Source organism: Lontra canadensis, unplaced genomic scaffold (genome assembly GCF_010015895.1).
Source record: "Lontra canadensis isolate GAN:19392208 unplaced genomic scaffold, GSC_riverotter_1.0 scaffold43, whole genome shotgun sequence".
NCBI lineage: Eukaryota > Metazoa > Chordata > Mammalia > Carnivora > Mustelidae > Lontra > Lontra canadensis.
The window spans coordinates 5226341-5252365 of record NW_022631037.1 but is presented as its reverse complement, the minus strand read 5'-3'; the positions used below and the strand labels follow the sequence as shown (position 1 = coordinate 5252365).

Genomic DNA, 26025 nt, shown 5'->3' with positions numbered 1-26025 from the left:
TTTAACTTCAATACTCTAAAATCTGCTTTGGTATTTTCTTCATGTCTCTGGATAACATATTTATATTGCTAATTATTGGGGTTTTTTCCTTCAATTTGAGGCATCACCTCACTAAGGAAGGATGATTTCCCTTTTTCCCCTCCCTGCCTCGTACATGCACATTATATATAATTCCTACCCCTCATCCTCTTAATATACTGAATAATATAAAAAAATGCACTGCCTTAGTGTGGGTGTACTGTTGTCTGTTGTGCTGGGCAACTGACAAGCCCTTTCAGTATAGGAAGCTATACCCTTCAGTTATGGGATATATTCTTAAAATTATTTAAAAGTATTTCTCCTTTTTTTCTTTGCTCCCTCCTACTGGACTCATAGCCTGATGTCAAACCTCCTAGGTTATTAGCCCATTAATGTTTCTTTTTCTCTTCTACTTTCCATCCCCATGTCCTTATGTTTTTTTTTTAAGATTTTATTCATTTATTCGGCAGAGAGAGACACAGTGAGAGAGGGAACACAAGCAGGGGGAGTGGGAGAGGGAGAAGCAGGCTTTCTGCCAAGCAGGGGGCCCAATGCAGGGCTCGATCCCAGAACCCTGGGATCATCACCTGAATCTAAGGCAGCCACTTAATGACTGAGCCACCCTGGTGCCCTCTTATGCTCTTTCTCAAGAGATTTCTGCAACCTTATTTTCTAAGCCTTCTATTGGGTTTTTCAGTTTTTGGTAGTATATTTTTAAATTACCAGTGCTTTTATAATTCTCTGAGTGTTTCTCTTAGGCTATCCTTTTCATAAAAATGCAGTGCCTTTGTTTCTCTTCAGGCTATTAATGATAGGCTTTGTTTCATTTTATAGTTTCTTCTCTCAGCATTGTCTCTCCTCTAAACTGTTCTATTGTTTATTTGGTTTTGGCCTCTGTCTTTCCTGTTACATGCTTTTCACATCTGCCTGGTGATCCTCAGATGTTCACGGAGATTTAAGAAAAGAGAGCTCAGTAGCTGTTGGGGAGCTTTGAGCACGTGGGCAGGGCTCTTTTCTATAAGCTTCACTTTAGGGTGATTTGGCATGGCCCTCTCTTTCAGAAACCAATGAAAGCAACGTCAGAAAGCTTTAAGTGAATTCTCTTAGTCTGGTCAGGGCCCCCAGCAGTTTCTTCCAGCGTCCTTCCTGGAGGGTATAAGTCTGAGTATCAGTGTTCTGAGAGCCTGAAAGGGAAGTAATCTGCATGGAAACTTTGATTTCATCCACCTGTTTTGGGTACAGTACTACCTTTCACTCCCATTTTTAACTCTACTCCATGTCTCCCACTCTAGAAACCTGTCTTTGTGTTTTTCAGAGAATAAGCCACTAGTTGTTTTTTTTTTTTTTTTTTTTTTTTCCTAGAGTGCGGAAGGGGCATTTGTCCGGCTATGCAGGGTAGAGTAGGAGATCTAGAAGTCTGACTGCTTTTTAAACAGACTTCACCAAATCCCTCTGATTTTAGCTCCACACTCATCCCCCAGTTCCAGCAGTGTGTGGTGCCCAAAGGGTGAATCAGGTTACTTCTCAGCCTTCTCCACTGCTGGCTTACGATTCCACTTTCTCAAGTCTGCTAAATCCATCTGTCCATCTGCTTTCTAGCTACCAAAGTTCACTTGCTTTTGTTTCCTTTCTCATCTCTTTGTCTTTATAGATTCATGTAGTTTCCCTTTCTTTTTTTTTTTTTAAATCTCTTTACTCTGGTTTAGTGAGATTTGGGGATAGAGCAGTACGTAATGAATATGTTCAATAAGCTGCGTTTAACCGGAAGTCCCGGCAGCATCATTTTCAAGTACAATATGACCAGCCAAATTCATGTTCAAGTCAGAAAAAAATGTTTTTGCTTTGTTCTGCCAGGAATAACCATTACCAGCACTAGCTTGAAGCTGGCATGAATGCTCGTGTCAGTCAGCTTACTCCTAACTGCTCCTATAGGATCATAAGCAGAACCAAACTGGGCCTCAGCCACAGGCAGTCTGCCCAGCTTTCCCTGCCTAACAGCAGTGATACAGACCATATTCTCATCCCAGTGACATGTCTGTCCAAAGCTGGTGATGACCCCAACAACCTCAGCTTCTCTTCATGGTACAGATGAGAATTGAAATCCATGATGATTTAGTTCAGGTCCATGGAGTACTATTTGTAAAGCTTATCTGGGGAAGTCTGCAAGTTTTATCAGTGAAAGCTCCAGGTTGTAAATAGAAGGGATGAACGATTTGCTTACCAATGTAGCCATAGCACATGGTAGTGTACGAAAAAATATTTGTTCAGTAAATTAATGTCTTGGTTTTTCTGGGTACTGGCTTTTCAGTCTTGAGCAATCCATTTTAACCTCTCAATCTCAGTTTCTTCTTCTGAATAATTACGGTGACAATCATACCAATGCCTACAACTATTTTTATAAGCCAACATATACACTGGAAAAAACTGCCCGAGAATGCTAGCCGTGGTTATACGAAAGTGAGTGAAGTTTTGTTTTTTCTCTTTTCTCCAGACTTTCTGCAATGTGCGTATATTAGTTATATAATGAAAAAAATTAATGGAATATATAAACTAACAAAAAGAGCTTTGCCAGCATTGAGAAATGTGTGAATTTTTTTTTTAAAGATTTTATTTATTTACTTGACAGAGAGAGAGAGAGATCACAAGTAGGCAGAGAGGCAGGCAGAGAGAGAGAGAGGAGGAAGCAGGCTTCATGCTGAGCAGAGAGCCCGATGTGGGGCTCGATCCCAGAACTCTGGGATCATGACCTGAGCCGAAGGCAGAGGCTCAACCCACTGAGCCACCCAGGCGCCCCGAGAAATGTGTGAATATTAAAGGCAATGGGAGGAGGGCAAAGATTTGATTCCATTTCTTTTTATCCCACTCATCTGGAAATATATAAATCACTCATCTGGAAAATATAAACAAAATGCCTAAGTGGTTTTCCCTGGAGTTATAAATGTTACTCATCTCCAACATTTTTGAGGAGCTGATCATTAATTGAGGTAACCGACAGCAACTCAAGATATAAGAGATTTTTGTAGGAATGAATGAGCTGAATCCCTTCATGAAACTGAGGATAAGTGACACCAAGGGGACAAGGAAGAGGAAGGCAGGGAGGTGGGAAGAAGTACTGGGAGTGTTGCGCTGCCAATGGAATTTACACTGTATTTTTTTTTGTGTTTTAGAAACTTCAAAATTACAAACCACAGGCCGCAAGCAGTCAGTCTCAAGGAGCCTGAAACACCTATTCCATTCCTCAAATAAGTTTGTGAAAACCTTAAAACGGTGGGTCCTATGCAATTTTTCCAGAAAGTCTTAACTTCTCAGGAATCAGCTGGTTTGGATTCTTAGTAGCAACATAATAGAAATTTCCCTTTTGTTATTAAAAGAGCATGAAATTCACTTTTCTCCTGAGAATTTGGGCAAGATAATAATTTTGCTGAGTTCTAGCCTGTGAACACATGATACTTAGCAGGACTATGCTCACAGGTATATTTTAAATGATCTTTTATCATGATTCAAGCTTGGCAGAAGAGACACTTGAAGACAATTCTTCATTTTGCTTTTTCTTTTTAGGGGACTCTACTTAGCCGTTATATTTTATTACAAAGACAATATGTTAGTCACCAATGAAGATCAAATACCAATTGTTGAAATTGATGACTCTCATACCAGTTCCATTACACAAGACTTTCTGTGGTTCACAAAGGTATACTGAGTTCTGATTTCATTTTTCCCCAGTTTGCACCAATGTTCCTGTGCATAAATCTCTGAAACCTTTGTTGAGCAGTCTCCAATGATCAAAGTATTGGGGTGGGAGTAAATTATCTCAAAGGTCTTCTTTCAGCCCTGATATGCCCTGTGCCATAAAAAAAATGTCAAAGTTGCATCTATGCTACATTTTCAAAGCAAAGAAGCTTGCATTCTGTCAGACTGTGTCTCCACTATTCTGAGTTATGGGATCATTTGGCAAAGACTAAAATGTGGATCTGACTATTTCATTAACATTCAGATCTTTTTCCAATTGGACAGAGATCAAAAAGTTGTTTTGCATGTATCTGAAAATGGACTGGAGAACAAACATCAGGGGTCAGGTTTCCTTTTCCCTGCTTTTTGCTTTGATGCCACAACCTAAATCATGTACTGGCTTGGATGATCATATGACCTCGTGACTTCTTTTGCAGCTGTCCTGTATGTGGGAAGATATAAGGTGGTTGAGACAAAGCGTACCTATCTCCATGTCCTCATCCACGGTGCTGCAAACTCGGCAGAAGATGCTTGCAGCAACGGCCCAGCTACAGGTGAGGGGCCAGGTTTCAACCCAGATTCCCAAGGAAATCTTAGAAAAGCTTGGTCAGTTCAGTTACCAAGCCCACCTGGAAAGGAAAAGGATGGGCTCTTTTCTCTTTCAGATCTCTAAGCATATAAAGGCTTCTTATGCAGTCTGAGGTGCACATCTGTTCATGTTGGGAAACTGTGCCTTTGGCAATTTCCTGGACAAGGAGCAAGGGTCTCTCTTCAAGAGTCTAGGAGTGACCCCCTAAACAAGAGGTGAGACTTGAGTTCTGGATTTGATATTAATCAGTCAACTCATTTCTCCTTTCTGGGTCTCAGTTTCATTACTTGCAAAATAAGAGGAGTTTGACTCGATCACAGGAGAAACCCTTGCTGCTCTGGCATCCTGTGCATCTAACTAGTGTATAGAGGTGGAAAAAGAGACCGGCAGATATTCTGAAGCGTTTCTTGGCTTGATCTTTTGTTAAAGCATAGGAATTTGCATACATTTTTGCTTACTTTAAAAAAAAAAAAGTTCTTAGAAGCTTACCTGTATCCTGAATTTATTCATCCTTCCATATTATTAACCTAATAAGATCAGGTCCCCAAGCCTTACAAGAATATTTGTAGCTTACAAAGCCCTAACTAGAAAAGACACTGAATTTTCACCAACTTCTTCTGGGTTTCCTTTCATTGTTTTCTAGTATTACCTGAATTTGTGGTTCTTAACTACATGGACTTGGAGTCTTTTAAGAGATCACTGAGCCTTTATCAGCGATGGGTATTTACCTACAAAGTTGTCAGTTACATAAACCCCAGAAATACACATAACAGGAATCTATGTAAGCTGTGTTTGGCCAGGCCATACCAGCCAAGGCATAAAAATAGGATCATAACAACAAAAAATATTTTTGTGGCTCCACCCCCACCAGCAATTACAGGAACTTCATTTCTTGACCCACAAAATAATAAAAATTAAACACTTGAAATAGTAACAGTTATTATGTTGCTATTCTAATTCTGAAAGGCAACTCTTATTTCTCCTGTGCTATACTCCATTGCATCAACAGCTTACTGCCTGTGTGCTCAGTGTCCTCAGAGATTTTAGGAAACGATGCTCTGTATTTCAGCTCACTCTTAACTACAAAATGTTCTTCAACTCAAGGAAGAGCTCTTGCAGCTGGACCGTGATGACTGTACTGAATTCAGAGACCCCCTTCATCACTGATCAACTTGAGTTGGAACAAGCCCCTGTGCCTCAAACTGCCCCTGCCTTCGGGTAAAAGTTCATTCTCAGGAGGCTCCTTGATACCTTACTTAAGTTCTTTCTTGGGAGACTTAGACACCTTAGTGGACTCTTCATTAACTCATCATACAGCCTAGACATGCTTGGATCACAGACTGAACAAGCTTAGAATTTCAAATAGGACTCTTTATTCCTAGAACACATTCATCTCGTATCAGTAACATGAGAAGGGTCTGGCTGTCAAAGCCAGTGCAGCTAGATACTGAGGAGCCAAAGAGCAGCCATGATGGTCAGTGTGCCCCTACTCAACTACTCTCATTGCATTAGCTCTTGGATTTTCCTGGCCCCCCAATATATTGACCCCTCCACTTTTCATACTTTATCAATTCCCTTCTGATCTCTTTCCCTTCTTTGCCCAGCTTAGATTCCTTGGCCCATCCTAATCACTCCCTTGAAAATATTCTAAATTTCTGGCCACTGTCTTCCCCCGCCATATTATTTACTTGGAAAATTTAAGCCTGGATGAATCCAACATGTCTACACTGGAGGACTTGCACACTGTTGCATAGAAGTCACACACACACACACAAAAAGGCAGGGGAGCTGTGTCATGGCTAGTTCATGTAGTTCATGGCTATAATTCTCACATATAAGTTACCTAGTGATCACATGCCATTTCTCTAATTTCACTTTCCCAAACTATAAGGCAACTATTTAAAACCTCCTCCATTCCCTTACATCCCATCCCTTCCCCACTCTCTCCAATCCTGTATCAGATGATAACTTCACTACATAATTCGTTAAAAGAAAATGAGTGGGAATTCTTTTCCCACCACCAAGCTGAAAAGCTTCCTGGCATTGACCCCACTTTGTATTTCATCACTCCAATTCAATAGTATTGGTTGAATAAGTAAATGTATTTGTCCAACCCTTGTACACCAGAGAGTATACCTAGAGGTGCTCTTATTTTAAAAAAAAAAAAAAAAAAAAAAAAAAAAAAAGGATCACAGAACTGTACCTCATGTCATAGTCACCACCTGGATAGTTTACCAGTCCTGCATGCTGACCAGTGCCTCACAGTACTCAGCAACCAGTTCCCCTTTATGGAAGGCCAGAGCACTGCTATGCATTACCTCTCTACTTCACATTTCTATTTGCTTGCTTAAATAACAGAAGTCTTTGTCATTTTTTTTTTTCTGGTAGGACCTATTGCCCAAACCTTTTGCTGATCTTTAGGATAAAAATGTATAAAAATAATGAAGCCGCCTTTGATTTTTAGGCAGTGAGAAGGGATAACAGGCACACAAAATATTTCACAAGAGGAAGAAAACCGGATTTGGGGAAATTGCTACTGAATATTTTAGATCTCTCTGGTAATTGACATTTTCTGTGACGTTAAGAGGAAAGTAAAAATGCATTCTTAAATAGTTTGATTGGCATCAGTCATACATAAATCCTGTGGACCTACCTCTGGTTATCTATCACTGTACTGTCCCCCCCCTTTCCAGCATCACTACCACTGCCTAATTACTCCAGTTACATCAAAAGCCTCCAAAGTCATACTCTTGCTTCCAGTATTATATATACTGGAATACTTATATATTCCAGTATATTCTCCAATCCTTTCTCTATGCTTCTGCCATGGTAGCCAATAAAAGATTCTGACCATGTCATGCCCTGATTCATGCTCTCTTAAGACTGGCTCAGACATTTTATCCCCATGGTCACAATCTTTCTCCTCCAGTTTTCATTGCATACTGACTTCACCTTCATCACAGTGCATACCATCCACTGTGCACCAGGTGCCTTGTAATACAATTTCTGCTCTATAGTGAGGTTCTTTAATATATAATAATAAATAATAATATGAAACAACAACTTTCATTTCACGGAATACATGCCAGGCACTATGATAAGTGCTTTACAACTATATCTAACTTAACCTCTGTCACACCCTAATAAGAAAATAGTATTACTGATACTCACTTAACAGATGATGAAACTGAGGCCTACAAATGTTATATAACTTGCCCAAGCTTGCACTAATAAGAAGTATCAGAGTCTGGTTACAAATCTAGATCTATATAACTCTAAAGTCTACATTTTTTCCACTACTACTTCATCTTATTATGCATTCACTTACTTTAAAAAGCAGACAAAAATTTTAAATAGGAGAAATTATCTATATTATAGCTTAAAAAGTAAAAGTAGTCTATTCTGTATCATTTGGAGCTGATTTAGGAGAAGTAGATTAGATTTTATTGAAAAAGGGTAAATTATGAATTAATTGATTAATATGACCTAAGCAGGAAGAAAGACAATTATCTACCAACATTTGGAGTAAAAAATAGTAAGATGAGAAAACCTGTAAGTGGCCAAGACCCCACACTATTTTTCCCACCCTTAGGAAAATGACAGGGTACCCAAACGGCAAAAGTGTACATTGCTCTTATATTGAGGGGTATCCGAAATACCCTCAAAATACAGTAATCATCTGACACTGTAGATTGGGTTACATTAAACTTTCCTCTTCCATAGCTTTAAAAAAATTTTTTTTAAGATTTTATCTATTTGACAGAGAGAGAGAAATCACAGGTAGGCAGAGAGGCAGGCAGAGAGAGAGAGAGGGGAGGAAGCCCAGGACCCTGGGATCATGACCTGAGCCGAAGGCAGAGTCTTTAACCCACTGAGCCACCCAGGCGCCCCTTCCATAGTTTTTAGAATTAGTACTAAGGATTAAAAGCCAGGTAACACTTAGAAATACCATGTCTTTTTCATTTTTCAAGAAGGGTGATAAAAGTTTCCCCATAATTTTACTCTCCTTTTCAGGCCTTCATATCCAACTTTCCATGTCACCCCAAGCTGAATAAAGGCCTCTAAATAGTATGCTTATCTAAGGCTTATTGATAGTCCTGTGATTTGTTCTGATTATAACCTAGATGCATTCCTGTGAGCCATCAGGTGGTTTTTATTCCTCTTTAACTTGTAGGATCCTCAGGGTTCCCAGATCTCCCAATCTTGGTTGCATAGCACGAAAAGTATTAAGGTGGTTTTCCTTTAGGCATAAAGAATCCCAAATTTTCCCCCTTGGAACATGGTTGCAATTTATTTTCACAAAGATATTCTGCTCTGAAATTGGGCTCTCCCAGAGCTAGTTCTCTAACCCAATTTGATGTCAATAAAGAATTTCAGGAAGACTTTTAGTGCTTTCTTATTCAAAGTGTTGGTCAACATATCCAAAGATGATGGTGAACCACTGATGATAACTCTGCTTAAACACAACGACCACCACATTCAATGTTTCCCTACCAGTTTTAGTCCAAAATAAATCATATTTTCTACTGTCCTAATGATAAAATGTTAATTCAGTCAGCAAAGACTAAATGAGCTATTAATATGTGCCAGGCACTGTGCAAGTAACCCAGAGACACAGAAATGAAATAACCATGAGCTCATGACATGTACACCAATCTGTAGGAAAACCAGAGTCACACTAAGATACAAGTTTCCACAGGAAACTATAGGGGACAAAGGAAGGGATGGTAAATTCTGAGAGAGTTGAGAAAGTTCTCCCAGAAAAGATGAAACCTAGGCAGAGTCCTGAAAAAGAGTAAGTGTAAGCCAGGGTGGGATTCCAATTAGAGCATAAAGAAAGCCCATACCCTACTTGTATGAAGCTAAAGAGTTCACAGAATACTTTCTCATGCATTGTTTCACTTAATTCCCAAACACTCTGTAAGGTAGGGATTAGCATAAGGGCTGACTCTTAATTTTAAATGATGAAACTCAGGGCCAGAGAGGGTAAAAAATTCTTCAGAAGGCTAAGAGTTAATGAACAGGAGCCGCCCCGAAACTCAATACCAGTGTAACTAAAGGCTTAGCAGCTGTGGCTGGTGGCTGCTGGAGCCAAGTTGAACTGGCTCAAGAGAGCCAAATGTTAAATATTCAGGAATTCTGAAAGCCTGTTGTCAAACTTTTGGTAGCTGGGTAGCTTTAAATTGGCTAGTGTCAGTGGGAGTATTTACACCACAGAAATGGGCCTATGGTACAAATCAGGCCCCTTTTTTTTTTTTTTTTGATAGCCAGCTTATCAGTTTATTCACCAGTATTACTTGGCAGCAAACTGCCTTTATATAAAACTGTATTATTACAGAGGGCTGGGTGAAAAGCCTTACCCACCTAACTTCTCTAGATTTAGAAGTCACTTACTAAAAAGGAATAATCGGACTGAATGATGAGGTTAATTGAAAAAATAATGATCCCACAAATGTTTATATGTTAATAATTATTAATGAAATTTCTTACTTATGAGTCCAGTTCTAGCGAGGAAAAACAAAAGATAGAAGACAGTCTCTACCTGGAAGAACATTCCCGTGTTTTCAAAGCTGTAGATATGGACCAGCTGGCTCATTCATTTTTAGGTCATCAGTTTCACTTTTCCAAGTTCTGGCTCTACTTTTGCTCTCCTGCTAACTGGTCATCAACATTTATCTGAGCTCACAAATGGCTGCTGGGAGTGCTGAGATGGTTTGTTTATATCTTTTAAAAATCACAGATATTCAAAGTAAAAGGGTATTTTATCCTATTCATCCAGTGTTCTAGGTTAGAAATCTTCAAGCCCTGCATATTTAAAAAATTCTGTTTATTTTAGTAATAAAAATGGGCCCCTCCACATTTGATGTGGCATCTTTCTCTTCCTACCTTACTAAAAGTATTGTCTGCCTCAGTTGACCTAGCTTACAAATAATTTTAACGTAATTTTAAATAAATAGAAACCCCTGAAATTCAGATAAGTCAAACCAGGCCAATCTCCCAATTAAAGTATCTTGAAAGGAATGTGCAGTCATTTGGGGACCTGTACAATGTGCTACATTGTCAATTCACTTCTTCATTTTAAACAACCCCACTTCATACCAGCTTACTGTAGATCTCTTGAAAACTCCACAAGTGGCATACTTGAAATATCAGGCATTTTTCTTTAAAACATCTGGGATTCTCTTCAAGTGCTGGTAACTGAGGTGTATGGGCTGGTGTGTCTATGTGGGTAAGAGATATTTACAGATATTGAATTTGCTTAAAAAAACATAATTTTTGTGCCTCTTACTATAATCTTTGCAGGCTTATGGTGAAGAGATTTTCTTTGAGCTTCTGTTAAGTACATTTCTGTGGTGGCACATACTCTAGGTTTAAATTTGCTTAAAAAAATAAAAAAACTTTTCAGAAATATCAGTTAATCATGCAGTGTCTTTTGTTGCAGTTATGTTGCTTTGTTTGCACAGCATCATCCCAGCTACCAGAAATCTATTTGTTTCTAGAACTTACTTGGAACACACAACTTGGGAAGAGTTTACTATGAGCCCATTAAAGACCGGCACGGAAACATCCTCATAGTCACCATCAGAGAAGTGGAGATGCTTTATTCATTTTTTAATGGCAAATGGATGCAGATCTCAAAGCTCCAAAGCCAGAGGAAGTCTTTGTCAACACCCGAGGAGCCAACAGCCTTAGATATTTTACTGATCACCATCCAGGTAAGCAGTCTTCTGAGTTTTCTAATACTGCATATTTAAAGTTCCAAACACACTTGTTGAGACTCCAGTGAAATATACCAAGAGCCACTTACAAATGCAGTGATGAAGTGGAGAGGGCCCAGAGGTATTTCACTGCTTGTATCCCACACACAGGAAAGATGCAGAAGCTTATTTTTTATTTATCACTCTCCAGCTCTGGAATTCATCAAGCAATACAAGTGGTGGGCACTCCAAAAATACCCCTGACCAAAGAACCAACAAGAAACTTTGAGACAAATATTTGAGTAGGGTCTATAGGTAGTATAATCAAAACATTAAACCAATACCTGAAGGGACTATAATAATAATAATAATACATTCCTGGACTCTGTGTGTGTGTGTGTGTGTGTGTGTGTGTAAAACCCTCTGAACAAAAACTCTTAACACCTATTTACTCATTTGTTCCCTATAATGCTCCCCTGGGTCAGACAAGCATGATAAAGTCCATTATAGGAATGAAAGGACTGAGGATCAAAGAAATTATATACGACATATGGCCACACAGAGAGGCAGAGTTAGTGAAGCTAATGAAGCTCCAGCACAGTTTAGCTCTTCACCTGTACAAGCCCCTTCCAGTGCCCTGGCAGAGATCCCAATAATGTTATATTCTTCTCCTTAAAGAAGGCACCAAAAGGGACGCCTGGGTAGCTCAGTTGGTTGGGCGGCTGCCTTCGGCTCAGGTCATGATCCCGGTGTCCTGGGATTGAGTCCCACATCGGGCTCCTTGCTCAACAGGGAGCCTGCTTCTCCCTCTGCCTGTGCTCACTCACTCTGACAAATAAATAAATAAAATCTTAAAAAAAAAAAAAAAAGAAGAAGAAGGCACCAAAAATTGTATTCACTTCAGTCCCCACAAAACTTTCATTTGCCACTGGGCATACAGTGAGAAAATGGAGGGCTGAAACCTAAACTCAGATCTTCTGACCGGAATCAGGCTTCTTTCTGCCACTTGACATCACATTCCTGGGCAGGAGTTAGAATTGTAGTCATAAGGAACCAGAAATGAAATAAAGGATTAAAGACTCACTGGAGACTGGAATAGCCACCAAAATTCAAAATTCAGGCAGCTTAGATCAAGACTCAGGCTGGCTGGCCAAACCAGGATACAAAACACATCTTCTGCTCCTGAGTCCAGTGCTCTCTCCATACCATCACACCCCTCATGGGTTCTTATGTGAACATGGGCGTCACACTGTTTCTTTTTCTTTTGTTTAAGCCTAGTCATGGGGATGAGTTCTATAGTACTCTGCAGTTAGGTGGTAAAGCCGGCAGAAACACCTACCTTGACTGAGCCCTGTGCAACTGGTGGCATATGTGTACAAGACAGCCACCCCAGAGTAAAGGGAAAGAAAGGGCTCTGTCCCACATAAACCCCAGCTTTGGTACATATAACCCTTTATGATCACCTTAAAAAGCTAAGCCACCAGCCCACTATCTTATTTTCTTTTTTTTTTTAATATTTTTATTTATTTGCTTGCCAGAGATCGTAAGTAGGCAGAGAGGCAGGCAGAGAGAGAAGGGGAAGCAGGCTCCCCGCTGAGCAGAGAGCCCGATGCAGGGCTCGAGCCCAGGACCCTGAGATCATGACCTGAGCCAAAGGCAGAGGCTCAACCCACTGAACCACCAAGGAGCCCCCCACTATCTTATTTTCATTCCTCACTGAGAAGTGATTGATACAGTAATCTCACCTTTACTTTCCTTGTACTAGCCCAAACCAGAATGGAGTCCAGTGTAGCAAAGGTAAGCTAACTGGTCAAAGCCAATACCTCTGGCTTTGATTTTACAGAATTTGGGTTCATATGAAATTGATAGAGGGTGTGTGTGTGTGTGTGTGTGTGTGTGTGTACATGTGTGTGTAAGAGATGGGGGCAGGGAACACAGACATATTCGTGGCTCTCCTCTTCACCCTTTATAAGCAAGTGCTAAAAGAAACATTTTAAAAATCATAATAAATTGAGCTTTTACAGGGTGACTAATACACTAATCCCCTATAGGGATAAACTGGGGTCTGGGCTACCTTTGCTCCTAGAAACACAGCACAGGCCCCAGCATGATATAATACCTGGTTTCTCCTAGACTTATTACATTAAAAATGTGTTACAGGTGCAGAAAGATTCCAATCTGGCGAAAGGTTGTTAGAGAAGGAGACCAAAATTAGAGGCAAGATCAGGTTTCCACACAGATTCAAATGGAAAATTTACCCTCTCTGACTGGCACATTTCTGCCTGATGTCGCGCCCACCCACCCCCACTCTCCTTCTCCTCCTACTTCTCTCTCCCCTCCTTCCATTCAGGTCTTACACTGAAGAGGAAATGGGGAATAAAACTACTGGGGCTGGTATCCAGTCACGCCTAATTAAGTCAAGATTTGGCCCCACCAACTCATCACGGAAGTAGTCACAAGTTTTGGTGTTTGCCCAAAGCAGGCTGGGCCACAAACCAGTCTCCTTTTATGGTCAGTAGAGTGATGACCACCAGACCTTCAGATGGGAGGCTTAGGCTTTTTCCGGCCATATCACAACACATACTAAGGCACCACTTTGGAACCTGGCTGGCTGGGTATTATTCCTGACTCCACCTTGTCTAGTTATATGACTAGGGCAAGTTACTTAATTTTTGATCTCTCATATTTCCTCCTCTGCAAAAAACTCTATTTCACAGGGTTTGAATGAAGATTAAATGAGTTAATACATAAAGCATTAGAAGAGTAGCAAAAGTAAGCACTAAAATAAATGTTAGTGATTGTTATTATTTCTCTACTCAGAAAAATCCAAATAATGCTTGGCCCTCCTCAGAGCATGCTTAGGCCATACCCTCCCACAGACCCTGGAACTGGCTCAGTCATCCCTTGGGGCATTACACCACTCTGTCTCTTTTTCCGTAAGAACTAAGGAAAAGTTGCATAAAAATTGTATGATCTGCAATGGGGTTTTCAAAACAGGTACGGGCTCTAACAAAATCTGGGTCCATAACTAATCTACTAATCTGTAGGGCCCCGAGGAAGCTCCAGGGTCTAACCCTCTCAAATTCCCGATCCTCTCAAGTCCCAGACCTTCATTGCAGGCCTTTCTCATATCTAGAAGAAAGATCCTTGAAAGAAAGAAAGAAAAGAAAAAGAAAAGAAAGGAAAGGAAAGGAAGGAAGGGGAGGGAGGGAGGGAAGGAGGGAGGGAGGGATAAAGGAAGCATTTCTCCCCACACGCGTCTAGGAAAAAGAGAGTTATTATGAACAAATTAGAGTCCCTCTGAACAAACTAATTGGCAATGAGAGTATTTCCAATAGGGAGGCCCCTCTCAGGTGCTGAGTTACTCAGACATTGATCTCCTGGGTCACCTTAATAACTGGAAACTTCACAGATGAACTCTTCTTAAAGATAAATCTTTCACGTTAGTATTATATTTTCAAGTTTATAAACACTTTGTCACATCTATAATATCATTTGATCTTTGTGAAAACCCAGTGAGATTGGGTAGTTTTATTCACATCTGTGAGTGTGTCCCACTCACAGATGAAGCTACAGATTTCAGGGAAATAACTCCCCAAGGTCATATCAGCCAAAAAGCAGCATAGGAGAAACTAGGACCCAAATTTCCTGACTCCTAGTCAGGTACCCTTCCCATTCTGCCGAACTGCTTTACACACCCTCTCCCTCCCTTTCTTTGAATCCTTGGAAAAAAGGTACAATCTTAGAGAAAGCCTGTGAAGTTTTCCTCCTCCTCAGGCATTCCTTGTCACCCTGTGCCTCCTTACACCTGTGATGCCCAAGACCTACTATTTCTTCTGCCCTTCTCTGGTGTTTCTTTTTTCCAGCACATTCCTGCTTTCTACCTCCATGCAGCCCCTAAAACATGGGAATCAAAAACTGTAGGAATCAAGAAGATGAATGAAAGTAAGCCAGTTGATCTGGATATGAGAAACAATTGGGTTCACACAAAAACCTGTTTAGCAATATTCATAGCAGAATTATTCAAGTAGCAAAGAGTGGGAACAACCAAATGCCCAACAACTAATGAATGGATAAACCAAAGTGGTATATCCATAGATGGAATATTATTCAGCCATAAAAATGAGTGAAGCACTGATCCATGCTGCAAAGTGGATGAACGCTGAGGACATTACCCCAAGTGAAAGAAGCCAGGCACAAAATGCCACATATTATACAATTCCCTTTATATGAAACATCCAGAACATGCAAATCCACAGAGACAGAAAGTAGATGAGTAGTTCCAGGGGCAGGGAGGAGGGACTCGGGCATAACAGCTAATGAATGCCAGGCTTCTTTGTGGAGTGATGAAAATGATCTGGAATTAGGTAGTACTGATAGTCACACAAGCTTGTGAACACAGGAAAAAAACACAGAATCTCACACTTTAAAAGGGTGAATGTTATAGTATGTTAATTGTATCTCAATTAAAAAAAAAAAGAAAACAAGCAGAAGCAACAGAGACTAATCTGGAGGGCCCTTGTCCCATCTAAAGACCCCATTCAGCCTCATCTAACTACAGTGGAAGAAAGTGGTCCCAATGTTGAAATGTTTTCCAGTTTTTAAAGACAGGTTGGAAAATCTACAGAGTTTTGAATTAAATCTCTTTATTTTTAAAGGTTAGAAAATAATTTAGAAAATTTAAATTCTTGGGGCACCTGGGTGGTTCAGTCCGTTGAGCATCTGCCTTTTGGCCCAGGTCATGATCCCAGCATCCTGGGATGGAGACCGAGTCAGGCTCCCTGCTCAGTGGAGAGTCTGCTTCTCCCTCTCCCTCTGCCCCACCCCCTGCCGCTCGTGCTCTCTCACTCACTCTTTTTCTCTCAAATAAATAAAATCTTTAAAAATCTTTTAAAACTTTTTTGCAGTCCATATAATCTTGGGCCCACAAAGACCCAGGCCACCATTTTATGACCTTTGCTATCCCTGGACAATTCAGTTTCCATTCTCTCTGCAATGAAACAAAAGCCCTGTAGTTACTAGAAAAGCATCTGTCATTCTTCTAACAAGCTCTTAGGATAACTGCTCAAGGGAGGGTGGTTGGATAGATCCTTCCTGGTCCCTATACCAACATAGCATATTCTCTTCAAGAGGCCCAGCCCCAGATTCCACTACCTCTGGGCCTCTCACTTCATATTTAATAAACATTTTTCAGCACCAACTAGGTGCCAGGAACCCTTCTAGGTGCTATAGGAAAAACAAATGAGTAAGTCAAGGTCCCTGCTCTCAAGGAGTTCAGTCAAGGGAGGGAGACGACTTGTAAACAAATCAAGGTAATACAAGGCAGAATTAAACCAGAGCCTGATAGCAGTACAAACAGTGTACTATGGGAGCACAGACAAAGCAGCTATTAATTCTCCCTGGAAATATCAGGGAAGGCGTTGTAGAAGAGGTGACATTTGGCTGAGCCATGAAGGATAAATTAAGTTCACCAGGTGGAGGAAAAAAGAAAAAGAGAGGGTAGGAAGGAGAGAGGAGAGAATAAGGGAGGGAGAGAAGAAGGAAGGAAGTGAGGGAGGGAAGAAGGAAGGAAGAATAAAGAGAGAGAATTAAATAGAGGGCATGGCAGAGAAATGAGGCATAAGGAAATGGAAAAGTAGAGATAACCCTACCTTGGGGTCACAATGGATATTATACAACCCTTATCACCTTGAGTTAGAAAAATTTACTACATGTCTCTCTCACACATGGAAATCTGAGTTCCATGAAAGGGAAGATCACATCTCACTGATGTCATTAATATTCTAGCATGACACCCTGATACATAGTAGGTGCCCAATAAAAGTTGTCGAGTGAGTGAATTCATGAACCAGCAGAATGAAAGAAGAGACACTGGGATATGTCTGAGGAAGGAAAAAACAATACATTTTGGCTGGAGATAAGAGACACAACTGGACCGTAATGAAACTAAAGGCTAGAAAAACAGGTTAGAAGTCAAATCAGGCAATATATGGGCCCAAAGGCTTTGGATTTGGTTTAGAAGTCCTTCCTAGTGTACCTAAGATTATATGAATGGGACAGTTTCTTTCTCTTCCCATACATTTCTCAGGCTCTAAAAACAATCTGACTAATGAAGGATAAATGACTACGAAAGGCAGGAAAACACAGGCAGATGCTTAGTCAGTCCTTTTAAAAAAGTGAACGAAAGAGTAAATTACTCCATCTAAGAATGGTGTTGGTTTTTACATAACCACAGTGTCTTCCTAACTCTCATTCTATTTGAGGTTAGTTCTAACCCCCACATGTTTTTCTCTTATATCCATCCTGTATTTGTTTTCCTCGGTGTGGGTCTTTACAAAGACATTTTCTTATTAAGTTTCAACTCTAATTATGATAGCTTATTTTTCCAGTGCATAGGATCATTCAGAGCTTTATTACTATTTTCTAGAAAATCAAAACCACCAACAAATTTGGGACCCACCATTTTGATACACACATTCTTCATTTCTTTGTCTGAAACATCAATAAATAAGCTAAAGAGACAGGCCCTCAGGACAAGTCCCTATAGGGCCATCACTCAACATGTCTACTGTTCCCACACCACCTCCATCATCCACAAATCTTCAACCCAGATACTCAGCTTATTAAAGTAATGTGGTCAAGATTCTACTTTTGCCAGATTATCTAGTGAAACAGATCACACTGGAGACTTCTCCCTGGTCTATGGATTCTGCTCTTTTGTTACTGGAAATTAACATTGTCTGTATGATTTGCCCTTCACAAAATCATGTTGACTCCTATTTAAAAGTGTCTCAGGATTCCTGGGTAACTGAAAATTGATTATTTGATGGTTCATTCTCATTTTGTTCAAAGATCAATAAGTTGGTGGTCTTTAATTACCAGGGTCATCCTGTGTCTCTCTCCTTCCTGTTTAAAGATAGGTATATTTGCCCTTTTCTAGTCTCTAGAGACTTTTCCAGTTCCCCATCACTTCTCAAAAATAATGACCTATGGGTTTGTGGCCACATCTGCTTGTACAGCAAGTATCTCTAGGGTACATATCATCCAGTTCTGCTGATCTGAATACTTCCATTTCCCCTTCTCTCATTTGTTTCTCTTATTACCTGTTCATTTCTCAAAATTTCACTTTGACTGAACTTTCTCCAGTCCACTCCTGTGATCTTTTGTAAAGAGGTAAGATAGGAGACATCAAAAAGTTCTGCCTTATCCATCTCCTGACATTAATAAAAATTCCTTCCTTCTTGAACACAAAATCCAATTTTTCTAGTCTTTTTTTTTTTTTGCCAAATATCACAAAAGTTATTTAGCCTTTGCTTTTCTGTACCTGCTGGTTATGCCTTCCTCCCAACTGTGACCATTCTTATTTTGTCCCTCTTCTGCTATTCTCCTATGTTCTGGCTTAGGGACCTGTCCTGACTTTCACATGTTGTGTATCTACTATATACAGAAATAGCACTGGGTACTAATGACACAAAGCAATAGAAAACATAGTACTGCCATTAATTTCATAGCCTATTTCAAGAAAAGAACATAAAAGAGGAAAAATAGTACGTATTCCTTCCTCTGCATGCCTCCATTGCCTCTATTATAAAACCGATTTCAGAATATTGTGGTCATTTGTTTACTCATCTGTCTTTTTCAACCTTCTCAAAAGTAGGGATCACATAATGTTCACCTGAAACCTCAGTGTCTCCTGTAGTGCCTGGAACTCAGTATGTTTGATAAAGGATAGGACAGAGGAGATGATACACAATAGCATATGTTAGATGTTGCAGATGATGAATTCCACAAAGGAGGGATCACTCCTTCAGAGCATACAGGTCAAGGAAGGCTTCATATCTCTCTGTTCCATATAGAATTCTGTATAAGTTTAAATGTTTGATTTTTTTCTTCCTTTTAATTTTTCCTGCATTTCCTTCTTTTCACTCCCTCAGAAAACCAGGCTACATTCTGGCCTATACGAATGCTTACCTGACTCATCACTTCTAACTCTGTTTCAATTCCCCCACTGCCCAAAGGTTGAAAAAGGTATTAACTACTGATATATATTTCTACTTACTCACTATCTGAGTTCCTGCAGTTGTACAGGGAAGCAAAAGTCACCACAAAAATAGTTCACTGGAGAGCCAACCACACATAAAACACGACCCCACTCAAACATCCCTCTGCGCTCAACTAGGCCGGCACTTGCTTTTGCACCTACAGTTTCACTCAGTCTCTGCTGCCTGGGGAATATTATGATGTGAAAATACAATGCAAATTCCAGGCAAATCTATTACAAGACAAATTTTGAAATCTTGCAAAAGATACAGAATTTCTTGAAGCTGATGAAGATGATGTGGAGACCTGATCAAATCACAGGCAACACTACTGACAATTAAGAATCTAGCAGGGGCAGGCCAGTTAACAACTGAAGAACACAAAATGAACAAGAATCCTAGGAGAATGACCTAAATATCAACATTTTTTAAAAGCCAGGGAAAAGATATGAAGACTTCAAATACTCTTGCGAAAATATCCTCTTCATGATCATGTTGTATAAGTTAAACATGAGGAATAGCATTTCAGCTATCAGACAATTTAGCCTAAAACACTAAGCCAAAAAAAAGAAGAAAAAAAAAAGGAATCAATACTTGATTCTTTCTTCATCCTCAGAACTAAGTGTTAATAATGTAAGATAAACAAACCTGTTGCTATTACTTTTGTTTTATTTTTCAAGATAAAGAATCAACCAAGTCATTTTCTAATTACCATAAAATTTTGATCCAATTTTAAACGATGGCATTCAGTAATAAGACTTTTCCTAGATACCAATTATTCTGAAATAATGAGGCTTCCTGTACAGCTTTGTCAGCTTTGACACTTGCAAATTTCTGTTTCCCCCAGCTAAATAATTAGCCCTTCAAGGACAGAAATTATGAATTCTAGTTTTTTAGTTTCCCATTCCCAGTCACAATCTATACACCTATCCTGGCTCTGAAAACTGAGGGAAATAGGAGGCATGCAGGCTATATTTATGACTAATTACTTGACTTGGAGGATAATTCTCCTGAAGATAAGCTTGCCTGTACCACCAACATGTCCTTAACATTCATGGTGGTATCCAAGGCTTCTTACCTAATTGCTTAGTTAGAGCTCCTTTCATTTATAACTTTGTGTACCTAAGAAAGGAAAAAGTTTTGAGATTACCTTTTCAAGGTGTTCTATGTGTTATTTTGTTCTTTACCCTACAGGATATTCTCTCTTATCACAAAAGGAGTCATCAGCGTCTCTCTCCTGGATTATATCTGGGTTACCTAAAGCTGTGTAGCTCTGTGGATCAGATCAAAGTTCTGGTTACCCAAAAGTTGCCCAACATTCTCTGCCACGTGAAGATCCGTGAAAACAATAACATTTCCAAGTAAGTTGTGAGGAATCCAGATTTCCTTGTGATGAAACCATGGCTCAAGTGATGGGTTTGATGAGTCAGAAGCAAACTAACACAGTGTAGTTTCTGTGATGAGATGTCCCCAGGTGCCAGTACACCGGGGTAGAGGCTTAGCTGCATTTTAGCATTAGGATAAGGAGGGTTTGTGGTGATGGTTGGTGGAAGGAGTGAGCCCATGAAGGAGATGCACACTCCTTACACTTCCTCTCTATGGTATTCATCGGGCAACCACCAATACTCAACTGGTTAATGAATAAATGCCCTCTTCTTTTAACATTCTATTTCCGGTATCTTTTCTTCACAACTTAGTCATTTTTTTTTTAAAGTATCACTTGTGGAAATGGGTTCTGGTAGAGCAATTTCCCCTTAAAGAATCCTCCTGTGCTCAGTGTCCCCACCCCTAACCCTCTGGCCTGAGGACTGTATGTTTCCTGTACTCTTTATGATTCTCTAAAGAAGAAAAAAAGTAACAAGGCCTGTGCTTCTGGAAACTGCTCCACAGTTTGGCATTATGGTGAATTACCCTGTTAGCTTTGGGAAGGCTACCCAATCTTGGTAATCTGGCTCAGATTTACAACTAGCCCTCCAGCAGGCCTCTGAAAATCTACTATAATGAACTGAATTGTGCTCAACCTGAAAAAAAGGACAGAATAGATAAGAACTCTTGAGGCTTCATCAGGCTTCACAGTACAAATTAGATGTGCAGATTCTAGTTACAGCTATGGATTTGCTTAACCAAAAAGGGATTCTAATTCGGTCACTTAAAATTTGATCCATAAAGTGACAATAGCTTATTAACTGTAGTGTATTGTTTATTAAATACTATTAGATGACAACAAAGGAAATGATGATGGGCTCTTCAAAGAACTCACTAGCTGCCATATTCTCATCTTTCACCCATTCAACTACACCCAGACCTTAAGTCTGCCATCTGGTGGTCACTTCTACATCAACTTTGGTTATCTTCTCAATCCTTCCCAAGAGGTTGGTTACATGGCTCACTTGTGGGTTGACTCAGCAATGGTTACTTTCATCCATTTTCTAGATTTGTGTCTTAAAGGTTTAGACTCTATCTTTTAGTGGTTATACCAACTAATTTCCCCTTGACAAGGATCCAAGTTTCATTTTTACAGAAGATTCCAGTAGCCTTCACTCTTGCCAGTTCCATCTCCCTCATCCTTATAGACTAAAACTGCTTAGTTAATGGTAGATGTTTCATGGTATTCTACTTGTAATTTATTCTCTAACTCAATTATAGATGCTATTTTAGCACTGTGCTATCCTTTAGGTTTTGTGAATGCTTGTGCTAGTCAGAACCCCCTCATTTAGTTCAGTAACAGTGATGGGAGAAAAGAAACAACTCCCAAGCAGGTCCTCCAAGATTTCAATTTGTGAAGCCAACAGGATACCCAGATTGAAGTAGGATTTAATTTTTATTTTGTTTCTCTTATTGGGACAATAGGGTAGATTCTCCATAGTATTTTCCAGTGTAGGAATTAAAAGGAAGCAGATACCCTGAACACAGAAACTTTTTTAAGAGGATAGTTTGTTAAAAGAGATTGTTTTCTGATGAAAAGCTCATATCATAATCAACTTCATTTTCTGACACAGACTGGAGCCCAAGCTGGTATAGCCCACTGGAGAGAGCCCTCAGAAGGTTTTCACACGGGTGGGAACATATGTTAGCACCTCCTCTCTTTCCGTGCCTGAAGAGAAGGGCTTCCCTTCCCTCTCTAGCCTGCTCCTAAGAGCATATTGCTGCTCCCTGCACAGTCAGAAAGAGGAGAAACTGGGCCAAATGAACGTGTTTAGAGACTTGTGCTAGCTAGCATACCTGTGGAAACAGTGTTCCCAGGAAGCATTTACCTTGATCTTTCTAAGCTCCTTTTGAAGAACAGCCTTTGGGGGACAAACCAGATGTGTTTTCTCCCACCATCATTCTTTTCCCCTCCCTTCTGCATGACATTTGGAAAAGTTCATTAGGAAGGATTACAGAGCACACAGAATAAAGACACAGATGACTGGTTTGAAAGGAGGATGGAAGCAGTGATGTGTGTCCCCTAGTTCCTTTTATTGGAATTGTCTGGTGTTCCTGTTTGTGATTCTCCTCAAGCTCTTGGAAGGGGTAAGAAACCAAAATAGTCCCCACGATTACAACAGGCCAGGGTTGAAATGTGCCATGTGGTTTGTTGCCTGAGTTGGACCAGAGTCCTGTGGTTACCCAACTGCTGAATTAACCAGCAGATGCCCCTGTGGTAAAATGTAGGGCCTTAGAACTTACAGAGGATCTTCAGGGAAAGAAAAATGAAGACAGTCAGGAAATTATTACCAAATATTTCAAAGCTCCAATCTCAGAAACTGATTGATACAAATTAGACCTGCTGTTCTGAGGTGTATATGGTTTGATAGGTGAACTAAGCTTAAATTAGCAAAAGCTCTTTTTAAATTCCATTTGGGTGGCAAAAAGTTCAAATTTCATGAATTGTATTGAGTTTTAACCACCAAAAATTGGTTTTCCAGGTTCTGGACATATACAGTAAAAATGTTCTGAGCTGTGTTCTGAACTTTTGTTAAATTTCTAATTTTAACTTGACTCAACATACAGAGAGGAGTGGGAGTGGGTCCAAAAGCTTTCTGGCTCTGAATCTATGGAAAGTGTGGATCATACTTCTGACTGCCCCATGCAATTGTTCTTCTACGAGCTCCAGATGGCAGTGAAAGCCCTCCTTAAGCAGATCAATACACCTTTACACCAGGTACTAGTCTTTACCATTTTTGTCTTCCTTTATGGCTAATGGAAACTGCATTGTGTATAAAACTTCAGAAGTTTAAAAAATATATGAGTTCATTTTCAGTGATTTAAATACCACTTTGCACATGCTGCACACTTTGAATTTGACACCTACAAGTGGACACACTTCTGCCCCTTTTCTCTATCTCCTGCATGTTGACCTCTTCCACAGCTCCTGGACCCAGCTTTATTGTGGTATGGTCAAGCAAGGGAAAATAATTCACTAGCCCACTTTGAAAAGACACCAAGTCTCAGCTTCGGGATAGCACAAGTCAAGGAGAATAAATAAATAAGTATACACTTAGTTAGATACATAAATGATTTATCTAAGAACAGCAGATTAGTGGTAGTATAACTTACAGCAATGGCAAGGTTATGCCATGGCTATCTTTTCACAAACAGAGAATTTGCTGTCAAAATTGTCATCTTATCTAAATCGAAAGGTGCACATCTAACCTCCACTAATAAGCAACTTCAGGAAAAACTGTTGGCACAGAAGAGAACAGTAAAAGTTTATTAGGCTCTGTCTAGTAAGTTAACATGATGTAGCATTAGGCTGAATTCATTTCTCTCTCTCTTTTTTTTTTTTTTCTTTTTGGCCTAGGTTCACCATTTCCCCATACCCAGCACACACACACATACACACACACACACACACACACACACACACACACACACAAAATCAACCAAGTTTAGCCTATAAAACAGGAAGCCGATCACAGGAGTAACTGGCCCTCTTAAATAACAGAGCAACAACCCAGAATTGGCCCCTGACCTATGGTCATAGGGACATAGATTAGAGACTCCAAGAGTGTTCTTCCATTGGGGTACTGCTCAGATTTTAAGTCAGTACTGCAAGGTTAGTCCAAAACAGCCAACACTGATGAAGAATAAATTGCACAAGATGCCATAAAGGCACTAGGGGAGAAACTGGATTATTCCAGGGGTGGCCATGTACTCAGGAGGAGAAAAAAACACACCAGCTCTACTTGTGACAGTAGATACTATTAAAGGGTTTCTTGAGCTTAGCAGGTTTGAAGCAGCTCATATTTCATTGGTGACTCTTGGGCTACATACACATGTTGGGAGAGGGCTGCCCAACTGCCTAAGAGTGCATACAACTTTTTTTTTTTTTTGGATACTTGTAAAATTTTTTCAACCCTTGGCCAGAAACTACATTTTTCCCCTTTAACCAACTTAAATTGAAACTAGTAGATTTTTAATTCAATCCATTTTTGTTGCTTCATGTAATTATATTCATCATTTTGAAAAACCCACAGAATGCAATCATTTTCTGCTTTTATAAGAAGCATAAATGTTGTTTTCAGAGTTTATGTGGAACATTACTGCCTTAAATCTTGATTTTATATAGCATTATTAAATGGGCTGAACCCTAATATTTATGTTGTATAAAAATTCCAAGCTTGAAGTCGTGTAATTTTGTTAGATGTTTTATGCCAGTTTGGTGTTGTTTATGTAAGTGCCATGTTGTAACTCTCCTATTTTTCCTCCGCGCGTGTCCCTCTGCAGGCAAGGAACTTCCGCCTCTACACACAGGAGGTGTTGGAAATGGGTCACAATGTGTCCTTTCTTCTCCTGCTCCCTGCCTCAGACGACGTCTGTACAGCCCCAGGACAGAATAATCCTTACACCCCACACTCAGGGTTTCTTAACCTCCCTCTTCAGATGTTTGAACTTGGTATAGTAGCTTGTTTCACCTAGAAATATTAACCCAGCCTCCTTATAATAAAATCACAAAGTTATATCTGTTCCCCCTTGTCCCAGTGGAGGGTCAATAAATCACATGATGGCTTTGGCAACAACCCTTCCTAGAACTGTGTACAAGTCTGAGAGAAAGCAAAGCTCCAAGACTATGTGCCTGAGCAATAATTATTGAAACCTAGCTAAGGTCCAATGGAGAGGAGGGAATTCTAAACAGAGTGTTCAGTTATCAGGCTGCAGTTCTTGCCTTCGCTTTGCTTTCTTAAAACATAAGTACAAGAACTGATGTTTTCATGAAAAGCACTGCCCCTTCTCTCTCTCTCACCTCCAAATGGGAAAAAAAAAATAGTGAAATTAAAATGTAAAGTGCGTATCGCTCTGGAGGAAAAAAAAGTCAATGTAGTGCTGATTTATTAAACAGACTCTAATATTAAACAGGCTCTAGATTTCTAGCAGACCATTTGAGAAAATAGCATCCCAGGATGCCGTGTTGTGATTATAATGTGGAATTCTGAATGGTGGAAGATCTTGTCCTGACTTTCAAAAATGAATAGCCTGGGCCCCAGTTTCTCTATTTTTGCAGAGACCCCTGCTGCCCACTGAGAATGTGAATAGGGAGGCTTTGTCTCTTCCCCATGCTTCATCTTATAACAGGCCAATAAGAGGCAATTAGCAGGAGTTCTATCAGTTCAAATGAATTGTAGGATTTGTGGGAGGGTGAGCGCTGGGTGGATGGAATGGAGGCAGACTCTCTTTGGATTGCTCCCCAGACACCAGATTTAGAAGTAGACAGGCAACTGCCATTTTGAGACCTGGGCATCTGAATCTGAATTTATCCCTTGAGGATAAATGGATTAAGCCTTTCAGTTTCCCTTGCTCCAACCATTCAGATGCCAAAAACAACTAAAGAATAGCAATTATTATTTTCCAGAAGAAAAAGTTATTAACAAAAGCCTGAATCACACTTGCAGACTGGGACTTGAGAGTCCTGGGTCCTCTATTGTGAGACACTGGCAATCACTTAAACTTTCTGCACCTTTTCTGTGTCAAA

The 26025-nt window shown here is 39.9% G+C and overlaps 1 protein-coding gene and 1 long non-coding RNA gene across 2 annotated transcripts in view; one reads left to right on the top strand and one right to left on the bottom strand.

Moving 5' to 3' along the window:
• The window catches only part of ANKFN1 (ankyrin repeat and fibronectin type III domain containing 1), a 405557-nt gene that overhangs the window by 346365 nt on the left and 33167 nt on the right, over positions 1-26025 (top strand). The window contains exons 11-17 of the mRNA XM_032872010.1: positions 3186-3285; positions 3577-3709; positions 4185-4301; positions 10837-11052; positions 20268-20434; positions 23067-23217; positions 24783-24951. Coding sequence (XP_032727901.1) covers positions 3186-3285; positions 3577-3709; positions 4185-4301; positions 10837-11052; positions 20268-20434; positions 23067-23217; positions 24783-24951 — 1053 coding nt within the window. The remainder of the gene's footprint in view (positions 1-3185; positions 3286-3576; positions 3710-4184; positions 4302-10836; positions 11053-20267; positions 20435-23066; positions 23218-24782; positions 24952-26025) is intronic.
• LOC116876058 overlaps positions 1-26025 on the bottom strand; it is a 58704-nt gene that overhangs the window by 2599 nt on the left and 30080 nt on the right. The gene's annotated exons all lie outside the window — the stretch shown is intronic.